Source organism: Panicum hallii, chromosome 2 (genome assembly GCF_002211085.1).
Source record: "Panicum hallii strain FIL2 chromosome 2, PHallii_v3.1, whole genome shotgun sequence".
Classification (NCBI taxonomy): domain Eukaryota; kingdom Viridiplantae; phylum Streptophyta; class Magnoliopsida; order Poales; family Poaceae; genus Panicum; species Panicum hallii.
In genome coordinates this window covers 6,507,882-6,530,173 of record NC_038043.1, presented here as the reverse complement: position 1 = coordinate 6,530,173, position 22,292 = coordinate 6,507,882, and the positions used below count along the sequence as shown (strand labels likewise).

General features: G+C 48.3%; 2 protein-coding genes across 2 annotated transcripts; one reads left to right on the top strand and one right to left on the bottom strand.

The window, feature by feature from the left end:
• Positions 1 to 11,797: 11,797 nt before the first annotated feature.
• On the bottom strand, positions 11,798 to 12,211 carry LOC112880819 (probable voltage-gated potassium channel subunit beta). Its single transcript, XM_025945569.1, has one exon. The coding sequence runs from the start codon at positions 12,209 to 12,211 to the stop codon at positions 11,798 to 11,800; it is 414 nt and encodes a 137-aa protein (XP_025801354.1).
• Positions 12,212 to 14,248: 2,037 nt separating this feature from the next.
• LOC112880818 (circumsporozoite protein-like) lies at positions 14,249 to 16,990 on the top strand. The gene is made up of 2 exons (XM_025945568.1): positions 14,249 to 14,602; positions 16,847 to 16,990. Exons 1-2 carry the CDS (start codon positions 14,249 to 14,251, stop codon positions 16,988 to 16,990), a joined length of 498 nt encoding a protein of 165 aa, XP_025801353.1.
• Positions 16,991 to 22,292: the final 5,302 nt, after the last annotated feature.

Genomic DNA, 22,292 nt, shown 5'->3' with positions numbered 1-22,292 from the left:
ATTTGAAACGCTGCCCCTGCCTCTTCCTCTCCTTCCCGCCGCCGATCCCCCTTCCGCCGCCGCCGCTCTCCGCCGTCCGGTTCTCCGCTGTCCCACCTCGCTCGTCCGTGCTGCGGGTGAGCGCCCCCTCCGCGCTGCACTGCCCGTGCATGCTCCTTCTTTGTGCGTTCGCGCCCGTGGGCCGCGGCCCCGTGCCGGCGGCCGCGACGTCGCGCGCACGCGCGCCCGTTCGCGTGCGGGCCGCGCCACGGCGCGCCCTGGCCGCGTCCGCGGTGGGTCAAGGCCGTGGCTGGCCTTGACTCAGCCCGTTCCCTCCCCGGGCCCACCTGTCGGCGCCTGTTGGGTGCCGGCCCGGGTGGATCTAGCGTTTGCCTCTCATCTCGCTTTATCATTTCATGTGGATTCTTGTAATTTGCATAGAATTTGTTGTAGATCTCCAAAAATTATGAAATTTGTTTTGTTTGAATCCTCTGTAATAGATCTGCTTAGATAAATTAATGTTATGCATGTTAGAACCCTGTACCTTGAGTTATAGTTTATCCTTGCTAAACGAAGTTAATTGTTAATCTTATTTTGTGGTGCTCTAAAAATGTCAAACTAAGTACTGTTGTGTTCCTTGTGAAATGATCTATCTCATGGTCCAGCTTATGTAATTGTTCCTGTACTGTTTGATAGGTTTTTAATGCATTTTTGGTTTTGCTGCCTGCAAGCTTGTAAAATGAATAACTTTTGATAGAAAATTGATAAAATGATAAATCCACTTCTGTTATCCTTGTTATCATGTCTTGTACCCCTGGTAAATTTATTAGGAGTTTTGAAAATGTTTTGCATGGCTTTTAAGATTTAACTTGAGTTGAGTGGCTGAAATTTATAAATATCATAAGTAATTCCACAAATATGTTTTTGATGCAAACTCAACTCTCATGAGTTTATTTTGAGATCCCCTGGGTGCAGAAGTTAAATCATGTTTTATTCTTGCTATTTTGTTGCATGAGCAAGTTCGCCTTCGGGCTTAGAATTTATTTGATTGATCGAGCTTCATGTACATTGCTTGCATGCCTCCTTGTGTTGAGTGTTACTTCATTTCCATTCCACATCATGTCATCTCATTTTCACATCATTGGCATCATCCTAATGCATACATCTCATTTATGCATTATAGTGACCGAGACGCCGGAGGACGCACCCGTTGAGCCTACCGAGTTCGTTGAGACCGAGCCGGGAGCCGATTGTGTTGTTGAGCAAGAAGAGAACCAAGGCAAGCAGCTAAGCATGATTCCTTGACCTATTTAACTTGCTTAAATTTAGTTATTTCACTTGGAATATCTATGCTTATGTTAAATATTTATCTATTGCATCGTTGGTCCTATTTTCATGCAATGCCCTCTCTTGATTTGTATATCCATGCCCTTGGCACACGTAGCCACTTGCAACTCATTTAACTAAATGCTTAGTTGTGCCTAGAGTTGGTAGATATCTTGTAGGGAAAATTGGAATAGGATCACTTGTTTCACCCACTTTGTGTTATCTTAAACATGTTGTCCGGTGTCGGAATGTTGGTTTGGATCGGTCTAGTTGGAAGTGTGGTTTTGGTTCGAGCGGAAGGTAGGGCCTAGAGAAAGGAGTCTCGGGGGTTTAGTCCGCTTGAACCGATTAAGGACCGTCCGTGGATGACCTTGGAAATTGAGCACTTATCATACTACCACATATCCATTCATGGGGTGGAGAAACCGAATACCCTCTAGTTCTAATCGTTGATGCACGGTCCTAGATGCGTGGCCGTGGGGCTTTGTAGAGAGGCTTAGGGGTGTCCCTGGTGGACCTAGGTAACTCTCCGCGCAAGTTAGGCGTGATGTTCAACGCTTATAACTCGTCGGGAATGGTTGATGCGAGTACCCCCTTACCCAACGTGATCGGTTGGGCGAGTCGCATGGTCCTTGTGTCGTGTGGGTAAAGATGTACACCCTTGCAAGGTTAATGAATCAATTCGAATTGCCGCGCTCTCGGTTATGAGCAAGCTCTTTATCCTACAAAATCTTCGTAGAAGTGTTGGTCGATTGGTTGGTTGCACGTTACCTCTTGTTGATGCTTAGAATTGGAGTTATCTAATTAACTAAAAACTTGAGGTGGGTTGGGCAAGTTAATTAAAATGCTAGGAGGCTAGATGGTGGAATTAGGGAGCTCATGCTTATTTAAATTACTTAACCCTAAAGCCTTTTTGTGAGCCTTCATATGCATTTTCCTTGATCTATTTATTCGCGTACGTCTTGTGAGTACCTTTGTACTCATGTTGCTTTATTATACTAAGTTGCAGGTGAGCCGGAAGTGGTGTTTGGCCATTTCTACCCCGCCGAACCCGGCGCGGGCGAGGAATAGGCCAATATGGTCAATGGTGTCCTTGAGCAAGACGCCATTAATATTATCTATCGTTATATTTTCCGCTGCGTATCGTTCTTGGGATATCATGATAAACACTAGACTCTATGGTTTTTATCTCTTTTATGTTATTGTGAGCCCAAGGCTTGTACCCTTTATTTGAACCTTAAATTTCAGATTCGGAACCTTTCCTTAAATTAATATTATAATGGTTAGTTGCTTAACTTGTATTAAAATTTGCTCTTTGTGGATCATTGGTGATGTAAGAGCTTGTGACGGTATGTGCATGTGCATGATCTTGGGCATATGTTGGAGCACATACCAGGACTACCGGGTTTAATGTTATTTTCGGCGAAAGGTCAAGTTGGTCCTTAGTAGTTTAGATGTGGGTTAACCCGTAACGCGCCATTGGTGCGAGTGCGTGTTAACTCTCATCTTCATGATAACGACCGACGGTTTCGCTTAAAATGATATTAAATTGGGCGGTTCTCACAGCGGGTATCAGAGCCAAGGTTCCACGAAGTGAACTTAAAAGTTTGCTAAAAGGGGGTTGAGAGCGAAATAAAATTGAATACCTGCATTAATATTTTTTTTCTAAAATTTGAACTTAAGGATTGATTGCTAACTTCCTCCCTCTGTCTTAGAGCTATTATTCTCTCTAATGCTTCACCTGTCAATTAAGTATGCTTAATCTCTTATGTTTTATTGAATAGATGGCCACTTTGATCATGGCGACTCGCGCTCCGGACACGATCGGGTTCCCGGCGATCCTCAACGAGATGTTGAGGAGCTCGCACTACTTTTTCCAGCCCGAGTACGAGGTCTATGCTCGCGGCTATGGTGTTGGTTTGGTGGACTACATGGCGAGCCTCCACCTTGAGCCAAGGTGGGTGGTGGGAGCTGTGAAGTACAACTTCCGCGCCTGTGGTACCTCCGTGCAGATGGTTATTCAAGAGATGGCACGTGAAGCCATCGCCCGTCTTCGCTACGAGCACCGTGAGCTTTGGGAGGCTCCGTTCACCTACCTTCCGGTGAGGGGACTAGAGGATCCCATTGCTCATGTTGTCTCGCCTCCGATGGGACCGTACACCTTGGAGACGTGCATGGCGGACACCATTTCCGCCTACGAGATGGCGCACCGGAGTTTGGTATGGGAGTTGGAGGAGACAAGGAGTCATCTCGTCCGCCTCCAATACCAAGTGGAGCCTTACCTTCGGTCGATGAAGTTGCCAAGGAAGATCATGGACGACTGGGCGCGGAACACGCCGCATGAGGAAGCGCCTCCGTCGCACCGCTTTCCGCATGTGGTGGGTACTTGGGCCGAGACGCGGGGATCATACAATCCCATTTCGATGGGGTTGCCCGTGCATCGGTTCCGCATGGTGCCCGCCACCCGCGCAAATCTTTTGGGGTTTCCGGAGCCTTTTGACCCATGATTGCTTATCGACTAGTGAGAGGGAAAGTCGCCCATTAGTCCAAGTGCTAGTAGGAGGGACGTGGCACTTGGGGTAATGCGGTTGTAAGGCGGAATTAAGCGCTAGAATGTTAAGACGCGCTCATTTTGTGATGATTAAACTCTTTTGGATGCTTGGGAGCTAAGGTCAAGTTAATCTCATGATTATGGTTATGCCTCGATGTGTTATTAGTAGTTTATTTATGTGAGTTAATTGAATGTTTTTCATACGTGCTTCCTTAAGAGTTATTTATGAGCCCTATATTATCATGTGGAAACGATGTGAGGTGACGACATATTGCACTCATATGTTGCATACATGCACGCATACACATATAACAATTATAAAGCATGTGGGTGACAGTTTCCCGTCTTTCTTGCTCTCTAAATCTGCCCTAGTGACCTTGAATGGTGATGATCAAATCTTTGACACTCGTCATATTTATATATTTTCTTTGATAAGTTACCGTTCGAATCTCGATCTTAAGTCAAGTCATTATCTACGCCTTATCATTCCATCATTCTCTTTAAGATTATCATTTCTTCCTCGGTCACTAACTTATCTTAAATTCTTGCTAGGATGAATTTGCGTTCGGGAACCGGTGCGAACCGCGGGAACGGTTCGGGTGGGAACAACAACAACAACAACAACAACAACAACAACAACAACAACAACAACAACAACAACAACAATGATCTTCCCGCACCTCCCGTCCACCCCACTTTCGCGGATGTGCTTGCCCAACAAACTCAACTACTTGGGCAATTGGTCAATCATATCGGCAACTTGGGCAACATTGGAGTCCAAGCTCCTAGGGAGGAGCCGTAAGTAAACAAGTTTGGGGATTTCTTCCGCACCAACCCACCTATCTTCCGTGGCTCCAAGGATCCTCTTGACGCGGATTTTTGGCTTCACATCATTGAGGAGAAGCTCAATCTCATCCAATGTGATGAGCATGATAAGGTCTTATTCGCCGCCAATCACCGTTTCACATGGGAAGGATTCCGGATGGCTTTTCGCTCCTTCCATATTCCTAAAGGTATCATCGACATCAAGAAGAAGGAATTCCTCAACCTCACCCAAGGCCATCGGGATGTAATGGCCTATGTCAATGCCTTCAATACTCTATCTCAATATGCACTCGATGAAGTGTCCTCCGATGCCAAGAAGCGGGAGAGGTTCTATGACGGCCTCTTGGAAGAGCTACAAGACAAGCTATCCACCACCAAGTTTGATGATTTCAACGACTTGGTAAACATTGCTATCCGTGCCGAGCACAAGATGAAGAGACTCGAGGCCAAGCATAAGCGTCCCGCTCCTACCTTGGCGGGTGGTAGCTCATCTCGCCCACGTGTGGGGCCTCAACCTCCCCCACCGCGCGCGCCAGGTGCGCAACCACCGCGCCCGATGTGGGTGGTACGTCATCCTCAACCACCTCAAGGACAACCCCCAAGGCTGGCCAATGCCTTTTGGAACAACCCAAGCGGCGCTCTAAGGGGTCCGTGCTACAATTGTGGTGGCACGGGTCACATCTCCAAGTATTATCCTTCACCAAGGCAAGGCGGCACCTCCAATGCACCAAGACCTAACAACCCTCCACCGCAAGCCCCATGCCAAGGAGCCAAGCCATCGCAAGCTCCTAAGCGTGGCCGTCTCAACTACACCACCGTGGAAGAGGTTCCGGATGATGCCGAAGTGCTCATGGGTACGCTTCTCATAAACTCCCATCCCGCCCTCGTCCTTTTCAATTTCGGAGCAACCCTTTCCTTCATTAACAAGAAGTTCATGATGCATAGCAAACTCCAAATGCAAACCCTACCACAACCTTACCACATAGAATCACCGGGTGGGGAAATCCTCTCTAAGCACTTTGTAGATAAAGTCCCAATTCTTATTGAGGGAGCCACCTTTCGAGCAAATCTTCTCATCCTAGATAAGCTAGGCTTAGATGTAATTCTTGGGATGAATTGGTTGGGAAAGCATGATGGGGTTATCAAATGTGGGCCATGCACCATCGATCTCTTGCACCCCTCCGGGGATAGGGTTCTTCTCTCTCTCGCCACAAAGAAAGCTTGTCTCTATTCCTTGGCGGGTACCGAAACCACGGCGTTGGAAGATATTCCCGTGGTTTGCGAGTATCCGGATGTCTTTCCGGAAGAATTACCGGGCATGCCTCCCGATCGTGAGGTGGAGTTCGTTATTGAATTAATGCCCGGGACGGCCCCCATTTCCAAGCGTCCCTACCGTATGCCTCCTAATGAGTTAAGAGAATTGAAAGAGCAACTCAAGGTCCTCTTGGATAAGGGTTTTATTCGTCCGAGCTCCTCTCCTTGGGGATGCCCGGCTCTCTTTGTGAAGAAGAAGGATGATAGTCTACGGATGTGCGTCGACTACCGTCCGTTGAATGAGGTCACCGTCAAGAATAAGTATCCCCTTCCTCGAATCGATATCTTGTTTGACCAATTATCGGGAGCTTGCTATTTCTCCAAGATTGATCTAAGGTTGGGGTATCATCAAATTAAAATTCGTCAAGAAGATATTCCAAAAACGGCTTTCTCTACTAGATATGGCCTCTATGAATACACCGTCATGTCCTTTGGCCTCACCAACGCCCCGGCGTATTTCATGTACTTGATGAATAGTATCTTCATGGAGGAGCTCGATATCTTCGTGGTTATCTTTATTGACGACATTCTTATCTATTCGAAGACTCGGGATGATCATGCTCACCATATCCATATTGTGTTACAAAAACTTCGGAAGCATTGTCTTTATGCCAAGTTTAGCAAGTGTGAGTTTTGGCTCGAGAAAGTATCCTTTCTTGGTCACATTCTCTCCAAGGATGGCGTCGCTGTCGATCCTAGCAAGGTGCAAGATGTTCTTGATTGGAAGCAACCTCGAAGCATCACCGATATTCGGAGTTTTCTTGGGCTTGCGGGATATTATCGCCGGTTCATAGAAAATTTCTCAAAAATTGCCAAGCCGATGACCGAATTGTTGAAAAATGGGGTCAAGTTCGAATGGTCCCAAGCTTGTGAAGAAGCCTTTCAAACTCTTAAAGATCGTCTTACTACCGCTCCCGTTCTAGCTCAACCAAATATTCACAAGAACTTCGATGTCTATTGTGACGCCTCTCGCGTCGGTCTTGGTTGTGTTCTTATGCAAGAAGGCCAAGTGGTGGCCTATGCCTCTCGTCAACTCAAGCGACATGAAGAAAATTATCCGACCCATGATTTGGAGCTTGCGGCCGTGGTCCATGCTCTAAAGATTTGGCGTCACTATCTTCTTGGAAATCATTGCAATATCTACACCGATCACAAGAGCCTTAAATATATCTTCACCCAATCCGATCTCAACATGAGGCAACGTCGATGGCTTGAATTAATCAAAGATTATGATCTTGAAGTCCACTATCATCCCGGCAAGGCGAATGTCGTTGCCGATGCACTAAGCCGCAAGGCCCAATGCAATTGTTTGACCATGGGACCTCCTCTTCATACTCTTTGTGATGAATTCCGGAAACTTGAAATAGGAATGGTCATGGAAGGTCATCTTGGTGCTCTTACAATCAAGTCCAATCTCTATGATCAAATTAAGGAAGCTCAAAAGGATAACAAAGGTATGGCCCGAATTCGCACCCTAATGAAGGAGGGTAAAGCTCAATGTTTTTCTTGTGATGATCAAGGGGTCCTATTCTTTGGGAAACGTATTGTCGTGCCTAAGGATCACAACTTGAGGCGCTTAATTCTTGATGAAGCTCATAGTTCTCAATTCTCTATTCATCCAGGTAGCACAAAAATGTTTCAAGATCTCAAACAAAGATTTTGGTGGACTCGCATGAAGCAGGAAATCGCTCGATATGTCGCCGAGTGTGATGTTTGCCAAAGGGTTAAAGCCGTGCATCTCAAACCGGCCGGTACTCTTCAACCTTTGCCTATCCCATCATGGAAGTGGGAAAATATTGGGATGGACTTTATCACTGGGTGGCCGAAGACTATTCACGGGTATGATTCCATTTGGGTAATTGTTGACCGTTTAACCAAATCGGCTCTTTTTCTTCCGGTCAAGACTACCTATCGAGCCAAGCAATATGCGGAATTGTATCTTACTCGCATCGTATGCCTTCATGGTGTTCCTAAAACAATTGTCTCCGATCGTGGTCCTCAATTTGTTGCCCACTTTTGGAGAAGTCTTCATGAAGCCATGGGAACCGACCTCACCTATAGTACCGCTTACCACCCTTCAACCGATGGCCAAACCGAGAGAGTGAATCAAATCCTTGAAGATATGTTACGGGCTTGTGTTCTAGTATATGAGAAGAAGTGGGCCACTTGTTTGCCATTTGCGGAATTTTCTTATAATAATAGCTATCAAGCAAGTATCAAGATGTCTCCCTTTGAAGCTCTTTATGGACGGCGTTGTAGAACGCCTATCAATTGGTCCGAATCCAGGGAAAGGCCTTTCTTTGGCCCGGATTTGGTGAAAGATGCCGAAGACCAAGTTAAGATCATTCGCGAAAATCTTCGCATTGCTCAATCCCGTCAAAAGCTATATGCCGATCGTCGCCGCCGTGAACTCCATTTCAAGGTCGGTGATTATGTTTATCTTAAGGTCTCTCCTTTCAAGGGTACTCGTCACTTCCGGGTCAAGGGTAAATTGGCACCTCGTTTCGTCGGATCTTTCCAAGTCACTAAAAGGATTGGAATGGTGGCTTATCAGTTGGATCTTCCCCAATCGCTTTCCACCGTTCACAATGTGTTTCATATCTCGCAATTGAAGAAATGCCTTCGTGTTCCTACCGACGCCATCGACCTTGAATCACTCGATCTTCAAGCGGGTCTTACCTACGAAGAGCATCCTATTGCCATCTTAGATCATGTTGAAAGGAAAGTAAAACGAAGTATGGTGAAGTTTGTGAAAGTTCATTGGAGCAACCACTCCGAAGACGAAGCCACATGGGAACGCGAGGATCGTTTGCGTCAAGACTACCCCGACTTCTTCTTCCAATGAGTGAGTCCTCAAGCTTCTCCCACACCACCCATGCCTTTTACATCCTTTCTTCGATGTTTATCTTGTCTAGGTGAATATGGCCTTCCTACACTCGAAGCCTTATCGTTCTCTATCTACCAAATCTCGGGACAAGATTTTCTTAAGGGAGGGAGATTTGTCACGACCCACAAATTAAACCACATGGTTAAAAATTTAATTACATCAACATGAGCATCATCCAAGCATCAAGGAGCATCATATGCACTTAATTACACCATGAGCATCCATTTTCTTGTTATTGTTGAGTGTAGCTTGTGAAGGAAGTTTAAAAATTTCTATGTAGCTGTGCCCCCAAATATTTTATTAAAATACTATATTTCAAATGGTGATTTGTAGATATTTTTCCTCAATTTTTGGATGTCTCCTCCGAGCCATAAAATTCTTGGAAAGTTTGAAAACTGCAGTTTTGGATGATTTATTGTGGGCAATTCTTGATTTATTTTTGAGTGTTTGTTGTTGCATTACATTCTTCGTAGTGTGTTCTTGCTTCAGTTAAAGATTGGTGAATTTTGGTGCCCGTGAAATGCAGGTTTTTGATTTTGCAAGTTGAACCATTGCCTTTTTTTTCTTTTTCTCTTCTCCCGGCCCCACCTGTCTGCCTCCTCCCTCTCTCCTTCGCGCGCCCGGGCCCGCGCGTCAGCCTCCCCCTCCGCGCCTCCCGCGCCTTTGCGCCCGCCCGTTGGGCGCCCGCACGGCGCGGCACGCCGGCGGCCGCTGGCGCGTCCAGCGTGGCGCCGCCCCCTCGTCTCCCGTGCCGCCCGCTCGTGTTCCTTCCCCCGCCGCTTCGCCTTGCTCTCCCCGCTCCCCATTTGAAACGCCGCCCCTGCCTCTTCCTCTCCCTCCCGCCGCCGATCCCCCTTCCGCCGCCGCCGCTCTCCGCCGTCCGGTTCTCCGCCGCCCCACCTCGCTCGTCCGCGCTGCGGGTGGGTGCCCCCTCCGCGCTGCACTGCCCGTGCACGCTCCTCCTTTGCGCGTTCGCGCCCGTGGGCCGCGGCCCCGTGCCGGCCGCCGCGACGTCACGCGCGTGCGCGCACGTTCGCATGCGGGCCGCGCCACGGCGCGCCCTGGCCGCGTCCGCGGTGGGTCAAGGCCGTGGCTGGCCTTGACTCGGCCCGTTCCCTCCCCGGGCCCACCTGTCGGCGCCTGTTGGGTGCCGGCCCGGGTGGATCTAGCGTTTGCCTCTCATCTCGCTTTATCATTTCATGTGGATTCTTGTAATTTGCGTAGAAATTGTTGTAGATCTCCAAAAATTATGAAATTTGTTTTGTTTGAATCCTCTGTAATAGATCTTCTTAGATAAATTAATGTTATGCATGTTAGAACCCTGTACCTTGAGTTATAGTTTATCCTTGCTAAACGAAGTTAATTGTTAATCTTATTTTGTGGTGCTCTAAAAATGTCAAACTAAGTACTGTTGTGTTCCTTGTGAAATGATCTATCTCATGGTCCAGCTTATGTAATTGTTCCTGTACTGTTTGATAGGTTTTTAATGCATTTTTGGTTTTGCTGCCTGCAAGCTTGTAAAATGAATAACTTTTGATAGAAAATTGATAAAATGATAAATCCACTTCTGTTATCCTTGTTATCATGTCTTGTACCCTGGTAATTTTATTAGGATTTAACTTGTTTCACCCACTTTGTGTTATCTTAAACATGTTGTCTGGTGTCGGAATGTTGGTTTGGATCGGTCTAGTTGGAAGTGTGGTTTTGGTTCGAGCGGAAGGTAGGGCCTAGAGAAAGGAGTCTCGGAGGTTTAGTCCGCTTGAACCGATTAAGGACCGTCCGTGGATGACCTTAGAAATTGAGCACTTATCGTACTACCACATATCCATTCATGGGGTGGAGAAACCGAATACCCTCTAGTTCTAATCGTTGATGCACGGTCCTAGATGCGTGGCCGTGGGGCTTTGTAGAGAGGCTTAGGGGTGTCCCCGGTGGACCTAGGTAACTCTCCGCGCAAGTTAGGCGTGATGTTCAACAGTTACAACTCGTCGGGAATGGTTGATGCGAGTACCCCCTCACCCAACGTGATCGGTTGGGCGAGTCGCATGGTCCTTGTGTCGTGTGGGTAAAGATGTACACCCTTGCAAGGTTAATGAATCAATTCAAATTGCCGCGCTCTCGGTTATGAGCAAGCTCTTTATCCTACGAAATCTTCGTAGAAGTGTTGGTCGATTGGTTGGTTGCACGTTACCTCTTGTTGATGCTTAGAATTGGAGTTATCTAATTAACTAAAAACTTGAGGTGGGTTGGGCAAGTTAATTAAAATGCTAGGAGGCTAGATGGTGGAATTAGGGAGCTCATGCTTATTTAAATTACTTAACCCTAAAGCCTTTTTGTGAGCCTTCATATGCATTTTCCTTGATCTATTTATTCGCGTAAGTCTTGCGAGTACCTTTGTACTCATGTTGCTTTATTATACTAAGTTGCAGGTGAGCCGGAAGTGGTGTTTGGCCATTTCTACCCCGCCGAACCTGGCGCGGGCGAGGAATAGGCCAATATGGTCAATGGTGTCCTTGAGCAAGACGCCATTAATATTATCTATCGTTATATTTTCCGCTGCGTATCGTTCTTGGGATATCATGATAAACACTAGACTCTATGGTTTTTATCTCTTTTATGTTATTGTGAGCCCAAGGCTTGTACCCTTTATTTGAACCTTAAATTTCAGATTCGGAACCTTTCCTTAAATTAATGTTGTAATGGTTAGTTGCTTAACTTGTATTAAAATTTGCTCTTTTTGGATCATTGGTGATGTAAGAGCTTGTGACGGTATGTGCATGTGCATGATCTTGGGCATATGTTGGAGCACATACCGGGACTACCGGGTTTAATGTTATTTTCGGCGAAAGGTCAAGTTGGTCCTTAGTAGTTTAGATGTGGGTTAACCCGTAACGCGCCATTGGTGCGAGTGCGTGTTAACTCTCATCTTCACGATAACGACCGACGGTTTCGCTTAAAATGATATTAAATTGGGCGGTTCTCACATCAACCATGTCGAGGCGCTTGAGCGAGCCCTTGAGGCCCTCGACGATGTGCTTCCGTGAGGGGCCCTTGTCGTTGGGCCCCTGCCCGCCCCAGAAGAGCTTGGTGGAGATGACGACGTCCGAGCGGCGCCAGCCGAGGTCGCGGATGGCCTGGCCCATGATCTCCTCGGCGCGGCCGTTGGCGTAGACCTCGGCGTTGTCGAAGAAGTTGACGCCAGCGTCGCGGCACGCCTGCAGCAGCGCCTTGGCCTCCTTGACGTCCAGCTGGTTGCCGAAGGTGACCCAGGCCCCGTACGAGAGCTGGCTGACGCGCAGCCCCGACCGGCCCAGGTTCTTGTACTGCATCTTGCTTGCCTGGTTCGTGGCCTCCCTCCCTCCTTCCCCCCTAGGTGGTCCGCTCGCGCTGCGCCCCGATCTGCGAGGTGAGGGGGGAGGAAGACGAAGCGCAACTAAACAAGGCAATGGAACTGGAGGCAGGCTGCGCGGTGTGGATGTGCCCTCCACGCCATCAGCTCCGACTGCAGCCGCCGCACCACCGACTGGCCCTTCGCGCCCTTCCCGGCCCCCGCCGCCGGCGGCTTCGGCCCCGCGGCCGACGCCGCCGCGGAAGCCGCGGGGAGGTTGCCGGTTTGCGACTCCTGGTTCTCTCCGCGGGCCATGGCTGTCGATCGGGCTGGTGTGTTTCCGCTCTCCCCCTTGCTCGTCGGCGGCGATCGAGTCGGTGGAGGCGCAGGGAGAGATTGGAAGAGAGGGGGTGGGGGAGGCGGTGCGGCGCGAGTGGCGTGAGGAGCGATGGGTGGGGGTGGGGGTGGGCGGATCGGATTCGATTGGGAATGGGAAGTGGGGACGGCGCTGGCCGCGGACGAGCTGGGGTAGAGGGGGATGCGCCGCCGGGCGGGACGGAGAAGGGAATCAGTGGGGGGTCGGGGCCCGCGGAAACCTAGCCGCCTTCACCGCCCCGGCGGCGGCGGCGCGGCAGGGTGCTGGGGGTCGCCCGTGCGGGTGGGTGGTGCGGCCTCGGGGCGTGAGCGAGTCACGGGGACTGATCGGAACTGAACCGCGCACTGATGGAGTGATGCTGTTTGGATCCAACCAGCAAAAGAGCAAAAGGGCAAAAATTTTGCCATTTGGATCCAAACACCCCTAATGGCAAAACTTTTGCCACTTTTGGCAAATGGCAAAAATTTTACCGTTTTGCTCTTTTGCTATATGGATCCAAACAGCACCTAAAGGAACCACATGTGAGGCTGTGACACCATCTGGCGCTGGAGTACCCGCTGATGCAGACATACTCCTATGAGGTCATCCCTGACATCATCGCTATGGGATTTACAGCCTTGTATTGTGAATGTGTGGTGTATCATCGCTCGGAGTGCCCATGTGTTGCACATGCTGCAGAAGATGCTTGCAAAATAGCATATGACGAAAATATGCAAAGGTGCTTCCGACATCTCGGAACTACCACAATAATCTTTAGAAGAATTTGACGGGAAAATGTGATATGCTTAAGCCGTATGCTAACGACGTACTTCGCGCCGGAGCACGTATTTCATTAAAAAAAGTTATAGTGACACAACTGCGCGCAAATTACAACCAACCACACAGACGGTGGCAGCCAAAGCAGAAATACAACAAAGAAAGAAATCCCAACGCACAACCACCCACTAGAACAACTTGGAACAGCGGATGCCTTGCGAGAATAAGAGATATACCAAGCCTACTCGTCAAAAATAATAAAACGACCGACCGAACGACTAGAGGCCATCCGAGATAGGTTGCGGGGGGCAAAGCAAGACGAAGCCTTCCGGAAGGTAGTGATGCCAAGAACGCCACCGACAAGGCGGGCCGAGTTTTCACTCTGCTAAAAAAAATCTAGTGGCCGTAACAACGCCTCCAGCAAGGTGAACTACGTGGACGTAGTCGTTGTCAGCATCAGCAAATGCCGGCGCAGACCTCAACACCGCGGCGACCTAGCAGGCAACCCAAACGACGTGAAGGCGAGCAGACAAGGGCGACGATGAAGAATGTATACACGCAGGGCACTGGCGATCCCTCCCCCGAGCAGCGCACCCCCACTGCAGAGCAGAGTCGGGCGATAAAGCCATTCTTGATGCGGGGCAGAGCCAACGGCGCAGGAGCACGACGGCAACCCGATGCACAAGCGGCACAAGCACCAAGCGAGGTGGAGGACCCAACACCGGGGAGACCACACCGGGCAGCCTGAGGCAACGGGAGGGACGCGACGTTCCCACCGGCGGCGACAAGCACCACCAGTCCACCGAAGCAGCCATCCCGAGCCCACGGAGCGTAGATCCAGGCCAGACAAAGCGACGGGAGGGGACATCAGCGACCGGCAGCAAGGCACGGCGGCCGGCAACGCCGATGGCGGGCAACTGCAAGCAGCAGCAAGAAAACGCTTGCCCCGGCCCTGGACAGCGTAGATCCAGGCCCGAGAGGAGCGGATCCGGCGACGAGCAGGCTCGAGCAGCCCACGCCAGCGAGGTAGACGACCAAGGGGAGCCGGGGAGGGCAGAGAGCGACCGGGGTGGGGGAAGATGCGTGCGGAGAAGGGAGAAGGAGAGGAGGGCGCGCGGGAGGGCCGGCTTCGACCCCGCCGCTGGCCGCCTCCACCACCGGCCGGCCGCCGGTGGCGGCGGCGGCCCACGGGCGATGATTTCGTGCACTGGCGGCGGCGCACTCGGTCGCCCCGAGGAGAGCGACGCGGGGGAAGGGGTGGTTCTGTGTCTGTTCCAGATGCTAGCGACATACTCCCTCCGTCTCAGAAAATACTCCTCCCTCTTACAAATCCCTCTTACAAAATATTAGTAACGTTTATATCGCCAAATAGATTTAATATAAAAATACATTATATGAGTAATCTAATAATACTTATTTATAATATAAATATTAATAATATTTCATATAAATTTGATCAAATTTAAAATTATTTAACCGCTCAAGAAACAAGTTGTATTTTTTTACGAAGAAAGTACTGGCACGAGAATACTTTACCATTCTCACACGACTTCCTGATGCCCGCTGCAACATATATAAAAGACAGACGCTACGGCTGGCAAATAAGTTTACACTCGCAATTGTCGCCAGCACAAATCCGATAGGAAAGGGGAAATGGAGGTCGAGGTTTCCTCTTTCCATGGCCGTCACCGCAGCGCTGCTGCTTTTCCAGCTCGTCAGTCCGGCGACGAAGCCACAGCAGCACAGCCAGCTCATCCAATTGGGGCTGGCTGCCGTACTCGCTCCCCCTCCGACATCATTGCCAACAGTAATCAAATTATTTCCACCACACTTGCTGCCACCAAGCCAAATTCCTAGAATCTGCAGCACTGGCATAAACATCCGTCAGATCTCATGAAACTGTTGCCCGTCAAGCTTAAGGATGGGTGATGAAAACAACACAAAAAGTCACACAGCTCAAAGATAAAAGAAGCTAAAACCAATTGTTGTGATTAACAACACAAAGAGCATGAACATGGATAAAATAGGTATAACATCATCATTGTTGTCATTATGGTTATATATTATTCCCAAACCAGAACCAGTTATAGCAACTAAGCAATAGCTACCCAACATAAAGGTAAAACCCAGGTTGACAAGGAATGATCATAAAGACTAGACATATCCTTAATTAGGATCCATCAATATTAGGACACATGCATGCATATAAAGAAAAAGTTATATTTATTGATTATTAGGATAAAAGAATGATCAAGAAAACACTTGCCTTTCTTTTAGAGAATAGCTGCTCAGAGTCTTTAACTCTTGTTCTTCAAACTCTAGATCTTCAAAGCTCTCGGATCGCGCTTCTTCTAACGTCACACAAGCATTCGACCGAAGCATACAAGCAAGCAAACAAATAAGAACAACTAAGGACAGATACAACAAACAAAAGGAAAGCTTTAAAAGAGCGAACTAAAGGATAAGGCTCGTTGCTACGGTCACGAGAGCACAAAAAAAGCGGAAAACGGAGCTAGGGTTGAAAAGAAGCAGCTATCGGAAGACTTATATTATGAAAGAAATAAAAGAACTATAAGCTTTCATTTATTTTAATCCAGAAAACTAATGTAAAAGATATTCAAAAGAGAATATCCCTAATTATAATGAACTCATATTATATTTACATTTATAAAGACGAAATAGAATTTAGTCAAATTTTATATACAATTCTCTATGTACAAATTACACTAATTAAATAATTAATTAGAAAAGAAAAACTTGTGAGAACATCTAAACGCATAACTTTATATGATTCGAGTTGAACTAAACAAATTAAATTACAAACATATTTAAGTTGATATTAATCAAATTAACATTAATTATGAAAATTGGAGAAAAGACTTAATTGAATTTTATTTCGGAAAACTAGATGAGAGGATATTATTCAAATTAAATCTATATTTAATTTTAAAAAATAGGAATTACGGCACAACAATGCTACTAAACGATAGCTTAGGGTTTTAGAAGACTAACGCAAAAAGAACCGATCAAAACGGATCTAAAACGCGGAAAAAACAAGGCTGCAAGGACCTATACACAATTAACTATAGACTTCAAGGGTTAGCTGAAAAGAAATACAAGACACAGAAAATAGTGCTTGCAAAACAGGAAAAAATTAGGGTTAGATCTGAAAAATTCCATAATGGGGCTGGATTGAAAAGATGGAAAAGATCTAGGGGGTTTTCTGCAATTTTCTCTAGACACAAAAATTTACACGATAATTACAGAATCTTCTAGGTACCTAATCGCAAAACCTTCACAGCTGAGCTCCAACGGCAGCGGCGGGCACTGTAGCTCAAATTCTCGTCGATTTTGGGCACGGGAGATCGCGGGAAGCGGGGCAAATGAAAGAGGACGACAAGAGAATTCCATTCCATACCTAACTTACTGCGGAGACGCATCGTGGTGATTGAATTTTGCGAAGGAAAATCACCATGGCTGTTCTGCTTCTGTGTTGTGTTCTAGGCAGCTGGCGCCTCTGTTGTGGTGGCTCTGGTTCTGGGGCACAGGGGCGACGCAGGAAGAGGCGAGGCGCAGGAGGAGGGTGCTGCAGGCCTGGTGGCGTGCGGGTACAGGGGCTCAGGCGCGGGGTCAAGGCGTGGAGGATGAGACGCACAGGCGACGGCTTCTGTTTTGTGCGGTTCCCGTGTTCATGGTGGCGGTGCTCTGCTCCTGGTTTCCTGGGCGCTCGGCAGGGAGGCCTGGGGCGGCGGCAGCAGGAGGGAACGCAGGGGGGCTGGGCGACGGTGGCGCACAGGGGCGGAGGCGCAGGGCCGTTCTTCACGCGCGGTAGGGGGTGCAGACGTGGGGGAAGGCGACGGCTTGCAGGGAACCATGTAGAGGTTAGGGCCGGCTACATGGGCAGTAGAAACGCGATGCACGGGATCTCAGGTAGGTTTTATATGGGCGCTGGGGCTAGGGTACAGGGGGAAGGCGGCGCGCAGAAGAAGCAGATTGGAACGGAGGCTCGACTCGTGGATTTTTATAGAGTGAAACGTCCTGGCTTGCGTGATAGATATGCCTAGGAAAAAGGGACCGTCGTACAGCATTTGGACTCGATCGAGCCTGGATGGAGTGGGTGCGGGGTCGAGGATTTAGCGAGTAGGGGACCGATGCGAGGCCGAGGGATTCGGTTATGGGCCGAAACCGGATCGGGTGAGGGCTGAACACGAAAACGAGCTGACTGTGCTAGTTGAACGTGAACGCGCTGTTCGAGAACGTGAATTATAAAAGAGAGAAATCAAGCCGAGTCGCTGGATCTGATGGTGATTGAACATCATCGGAAAAACACTGAAGACGAGCCACGCGGCGTCGTTTTCAAGCATGACGTGATCGAGGAGAATGGTTAGATGATCGGGAGCTTGATGGAACCTCTTAAAGATTCCGAGAGACAAGATTAAAAGTATGTGCAACAAGATACGGCACGGTCCAACTACGATGAGAATCAAAATAGAAATATTTTCCAGAACATATTTTTAAGTTTAAAATAAATCTAGAAAAGTCCAGATAAATATTTCAATCCAAGAAAAATATATCTGGAAGAATCCCAAAATTTCCGAGGAAACTCGGGAGGTAATTTGGGTCTCGAGGTTTCCAAATAAAATATTTGGGACTCATGAAAAAGAATTTTAGAGCTTTCCAAGTAAAAATAGATCTAACTCTCAGATAAATAAAATAATTGCCAGAAAAATCTTTAAAATTCTCGGAAAATCCTATTGATAGATGAACATATTGTAAAAGATAGTCACATCCTAAAATTAAATATTTTAGAGTGTGACACAATAGCAATTTTCCCCTAGTGGACAATCTGCCAAACACACTTTTCTTGGCTCAGATGATGGAATCCGTAGCACTATTGCTGGTGTTCGGCACTATAGAGAAGAAGAGACGAGTGAGAGAGGTAGCAGGAGAAGATCAGGGGGGTAAATTGGTCCATTAACTTGATCCGTGAAATGAAATCGAAAAGAAAAGGAGAGAAATTGAGGAAAGGAGAAGAAATCCCCCAAATCGAAAGAATTTGCAGGTGGAGGGTTATATTTCAAAAGGCTTGCGAATTGAGGGTTAAAAGCCGTGAGGCGTGCGAATTTAGTGTCAAATATTGAAATTTCTCAGATGAATGAACCCTGTTGTCTGCTGCGCCTGTTTGTGTAGGTGCGTTTTCTGATTCTTTAAACTTTTTGCAATGCAACCACAGATGGAGTTCAAAAATGTTGCAGAAATTTCTTGGTCCACGAGAATGCCATTATCTATTGTTGCTCCTCAAATTGTCACTAATCCATGACTTGGGGAAGTAGTGTAGCAATCAATCATATAGATTATTTATCTATACTGGTAGATAAAGAGACGAGGCATTTGGTTGCGTTGTCCCATGGAGCGAGCGAGACAACCCAACAAATTAAATGCCCTACACGCTAGCATGCATAGATCAGGCCTTGTTGACGCCGCACTGCACCAGCGCGTGCATCAGGCAGCTGCGGGTGGGCAGCTGGACGCACTTGGACACCATCCTCTTGACGCAGTCCACCGCCTTGGCCCCGAGGTCCTTGGGTAGCAGGTCGCGGATGTTCTTGGGGAGGTCGGGGAAGATGGCACCCATGGAGAAGAGCTGCTCGCCAACAGCGAGCAGTGGATTAGCTGGTGCTGCTGCTGGTGCGGCCAGGGCAGACGACGACGACGACGATGGACCCGCCGCCCCCACCAGGGCCTGCTCCTGCCCGCCGCCGGTGGCAGCTGGTGCCATGAGGGGACTGGTGGCAGCAGCCACGAGCACGGGAGGCTCCGCCAGCGCCGCCGCCGCATGCTCCTGCCCGCTGCCAGGACATACGAGCAGAGCGAGGACAAGCATGGCCGCCGCCGCCGTGAGATTCTTGCCGGATGCCATCGTCGTCGATCCGTGGAGCACTCTAGCTTCTCTTGTTTCTCTAGAACACGATCAGGTAGCTACCAATTGTCTTCTTCTCTCCATGTCATCTCCTGAGGCTGCTCTATTTATAGCTCTACCTGAGCTGGCACGCTGTGCTCTCCACTACAAGGCATGCAATGGAGTATGTAATTGGGTGGATGGAAGGATTGCTCATGTTGTACTCTCCTTGAAAATCATTAGAGTTTGGCATTCCGGTCATAGTTTAATTTTGTCATCATTACATCATCGATCATTAATCTGGACGTCAGCCCGGCCCCTCTCTGGTCCATGAATGCATGGCGTAAGCGGCAGATGCTTAGGACGTGTGGACTGTTCTCTACGACGGCCATATCATGGCATGCCATTGCCACCGCCATGTGATGAATGAAGCAGGTTAGGCGGCGAGCCGAGTGTTCGAGGCCTCCATCGGCTAGTGAGTTAGCAAAGCTCTTGTCAAGTCTATCTCATGGCCAAACCCGACGCTACTAGTAGTCCTCCTGTTGTATCATCATGGCCTGGAATTAATCTACAGCTGCCAACTACTCCTCTCAGCTCGAATTGATACCTGCTACTTTTGTTCTTGTCTTGATTTCCCCACTTGGATCTTAGCTTCTTCTCTCCTTTTGATAAATGAACGCATCCAGAGGGAGGACGCATAGCATCTGATCAGTAGATCAAGGAGCTGCATGTTCTTCAACCTGCTGCTCTTAAAAGCCACCTTTGATGGAACGCTGCTTGAAATCGTTAACGATGCTTCAGCAGCAGACAGGCTCTGCAGCTCCGAGCTCATCATTATTTCTGCCGATTGTGGGTCTTGAATAAGATATTTCTGCCGAGTATGTTTCTCTCCAAGCATTAGTTATGATGATCTGCCATAAACCTAATACATATATACGCACCTAAACTAAATATATTGTGCTCCAAATACTTATCCGAAGACCAAGTGACATGTCACGTTTGCGCTTTTGCAATAGCAATTTTCCCCTAGTGGACAATCTGCCAAACACACTCTTCTTGGCTCAGATGATGGAATCCGTAGCACTATTGCTGGTGTTCGGCACTATAGAGAAGAAGAGACGAGTGAGAGAGGTAGCAGGAGAAGATCAGGGGGTAAATTGGTCCATTAACTTGATTCTTCAAATGAAATCAAAAAGAAAAGGAGAGAAATTGAGGAAAGGAGAAGAAATCCCCCAAACCGAAAGAATTTGCAGGTGGAGGGTTATATTTCAAAAGGCTTGCGAATTGAGGGTTAAAAGACGTGAGGCGTGCGAATTTAGTGTCAAATATCGAAATTTCTCAGATGAATGAACCCTGTTGTCTGCTGCGCCTGTTTGTGTAGGTGCGTTTTCTGATTCTTTAAACTTTTTCCAATGCAACCACAGATGGAGTTCTAAAATGTTGCAGAAATTTCTTGGTCCATGAGAATGCCATTATCTATTGTTGCTCCTCAAATTGTCACTAATCCATGACTTGGGGAAGTAGTGTAGCAATCAATCATATAGATTATTTATCTATACTGGTAGATAAAGAGACGAGGCATTTGGTTGCGTTGTCCCATGGAGTGAGCGAGACAACCCAACAAATTAAATGCCCTGCAGGCTAGCATGCATAGATCAGGCTTTGTTGATGCCGCACTGCGCCAGCGCGTGCATGAGGCAGCTGTGGGTGGGCAGCAGGATGCACATGGACACCATCCTCTTGACGCAGTCCACCGCCTTGGCCCCGAGGTCCTTGGGCAGCAGGTCGCGGATGTTCTTGGGGAGGTCGGGGAAGATGTCACCCATGGAGAAGAGCTGCTCGCCAATAGTGAGCAGTGGATCAGCTGGTGCTGCTGCTCGTGCGGCCAGGCCAGACGACGATGACGATGGACCCGCCGCCCCCACCAGGGCCTGCTCCTGCCTGCCGCCGGTGGCAGCTGGTGCCAAGAGGGGAGTGGTGGCAGTAGCCACGAGCACGGGAGGCTCCGCCAGCACCGCCGCCAGGACACGCGAGCAGAGCGAGGACGAGCATGGCCGCCGCCGCCGTGATATTCTTGCCAGATGCCATCGTCGTCGATCCGTGGAGCACTCTAGCTTCTCTTGTTTCTCTAGAACACGATCAGGTAGCTACCGATTGTCTTCTTCTCTCCATGTCATCTCCCGAGGCTGCTCTATTTATAGCTCTATCTGAGCAGGCACGTTGTGCTCTCCACTCCAAGGCATGCAATGGAGTATGTAATTGGGTGGATGGGAGGATGGCTCATGTTGTACTCTCCTCAAAAATCATTAGAGTTTGGCATTGCAGTCACAGTTTAATTTGGTCATCATTACATCATCTATCATTAATCTGGACGTCAGCCCGGCCCCTCTCTGGTCCATGCATGCATGGCGTAAGCGGCAGATGCTTAGGACGCGTGGACTGTTCTCTACGACGGCCATATCATGGCATGCCATTGCCACTGCCATGTGATGAATGAAGTAGGTTAGGCTACGAGCCGAGTGGTTGAGGCCTCCATCGGCCAGTGAGTTAGCAAAGCTCTTGTCAAGTCTATCTCATGGCCAAACCCGACGCTACTAGTAGTCCTCCTATTATGTCATCATGGCCTGGAATTAATCTACAGCTGCCAACTACTCCTCTCAGCTCGAATTGATACCTGCTACTTCTGTTCTTGTTTTGATTTCCCCACTTGGATCTTAGCTTCTTCTCTCCTTTCGATAAATGGACGCATCTAGAGGGAGGACACATAGCATCTGATCAGTAGATCAGGGAGCTGCATGTTCTTCAACCTGCTGCTCTTAAAAGCCACCTTTGATGGAACGCTGCTTGAAATCGTTAACGATGCTTCAGCAGCAGACAGGCTCTGCAGCTCCGAGCTCATCATTATTTCTGCCGATTGTGGGTCCTGAATAAGATATTTCTGCCAAGTATGTTTCTCTCCAAGCATTAGTTATGATGATCTGCCATAAACCTAATACATATATACGCACCTAAACTAAATATATTGTGCTCCAAATACTTATCCGAAGACCA

Excerpts from the sequence above, each read along its gene's own strand:
- LOC112880819 (XM_025945569.1), bottom strand. The coding sequence starts at position 12,211 with ATGCAGTACAAGAACCTGGGCCGGTCGGGGCTGCGCGTCAGCCAGCTC.
- LOC112880818 (XM_025945568.1), top strand. The coding sequence starts at position 14,249 with ATGGCGGGCAACTGCAAGCAGCAGCAAGAAAACGCTTGCCCCGGCCCT. Across the intron at positions 14,603-16,846 it reads GCGACGCGGGGGAAGGGGTG|GCAGCTGGCGCCTCTGTTGT; the intron begins GTTCTGTGTCTG and ends GTTGTGTTCTAG.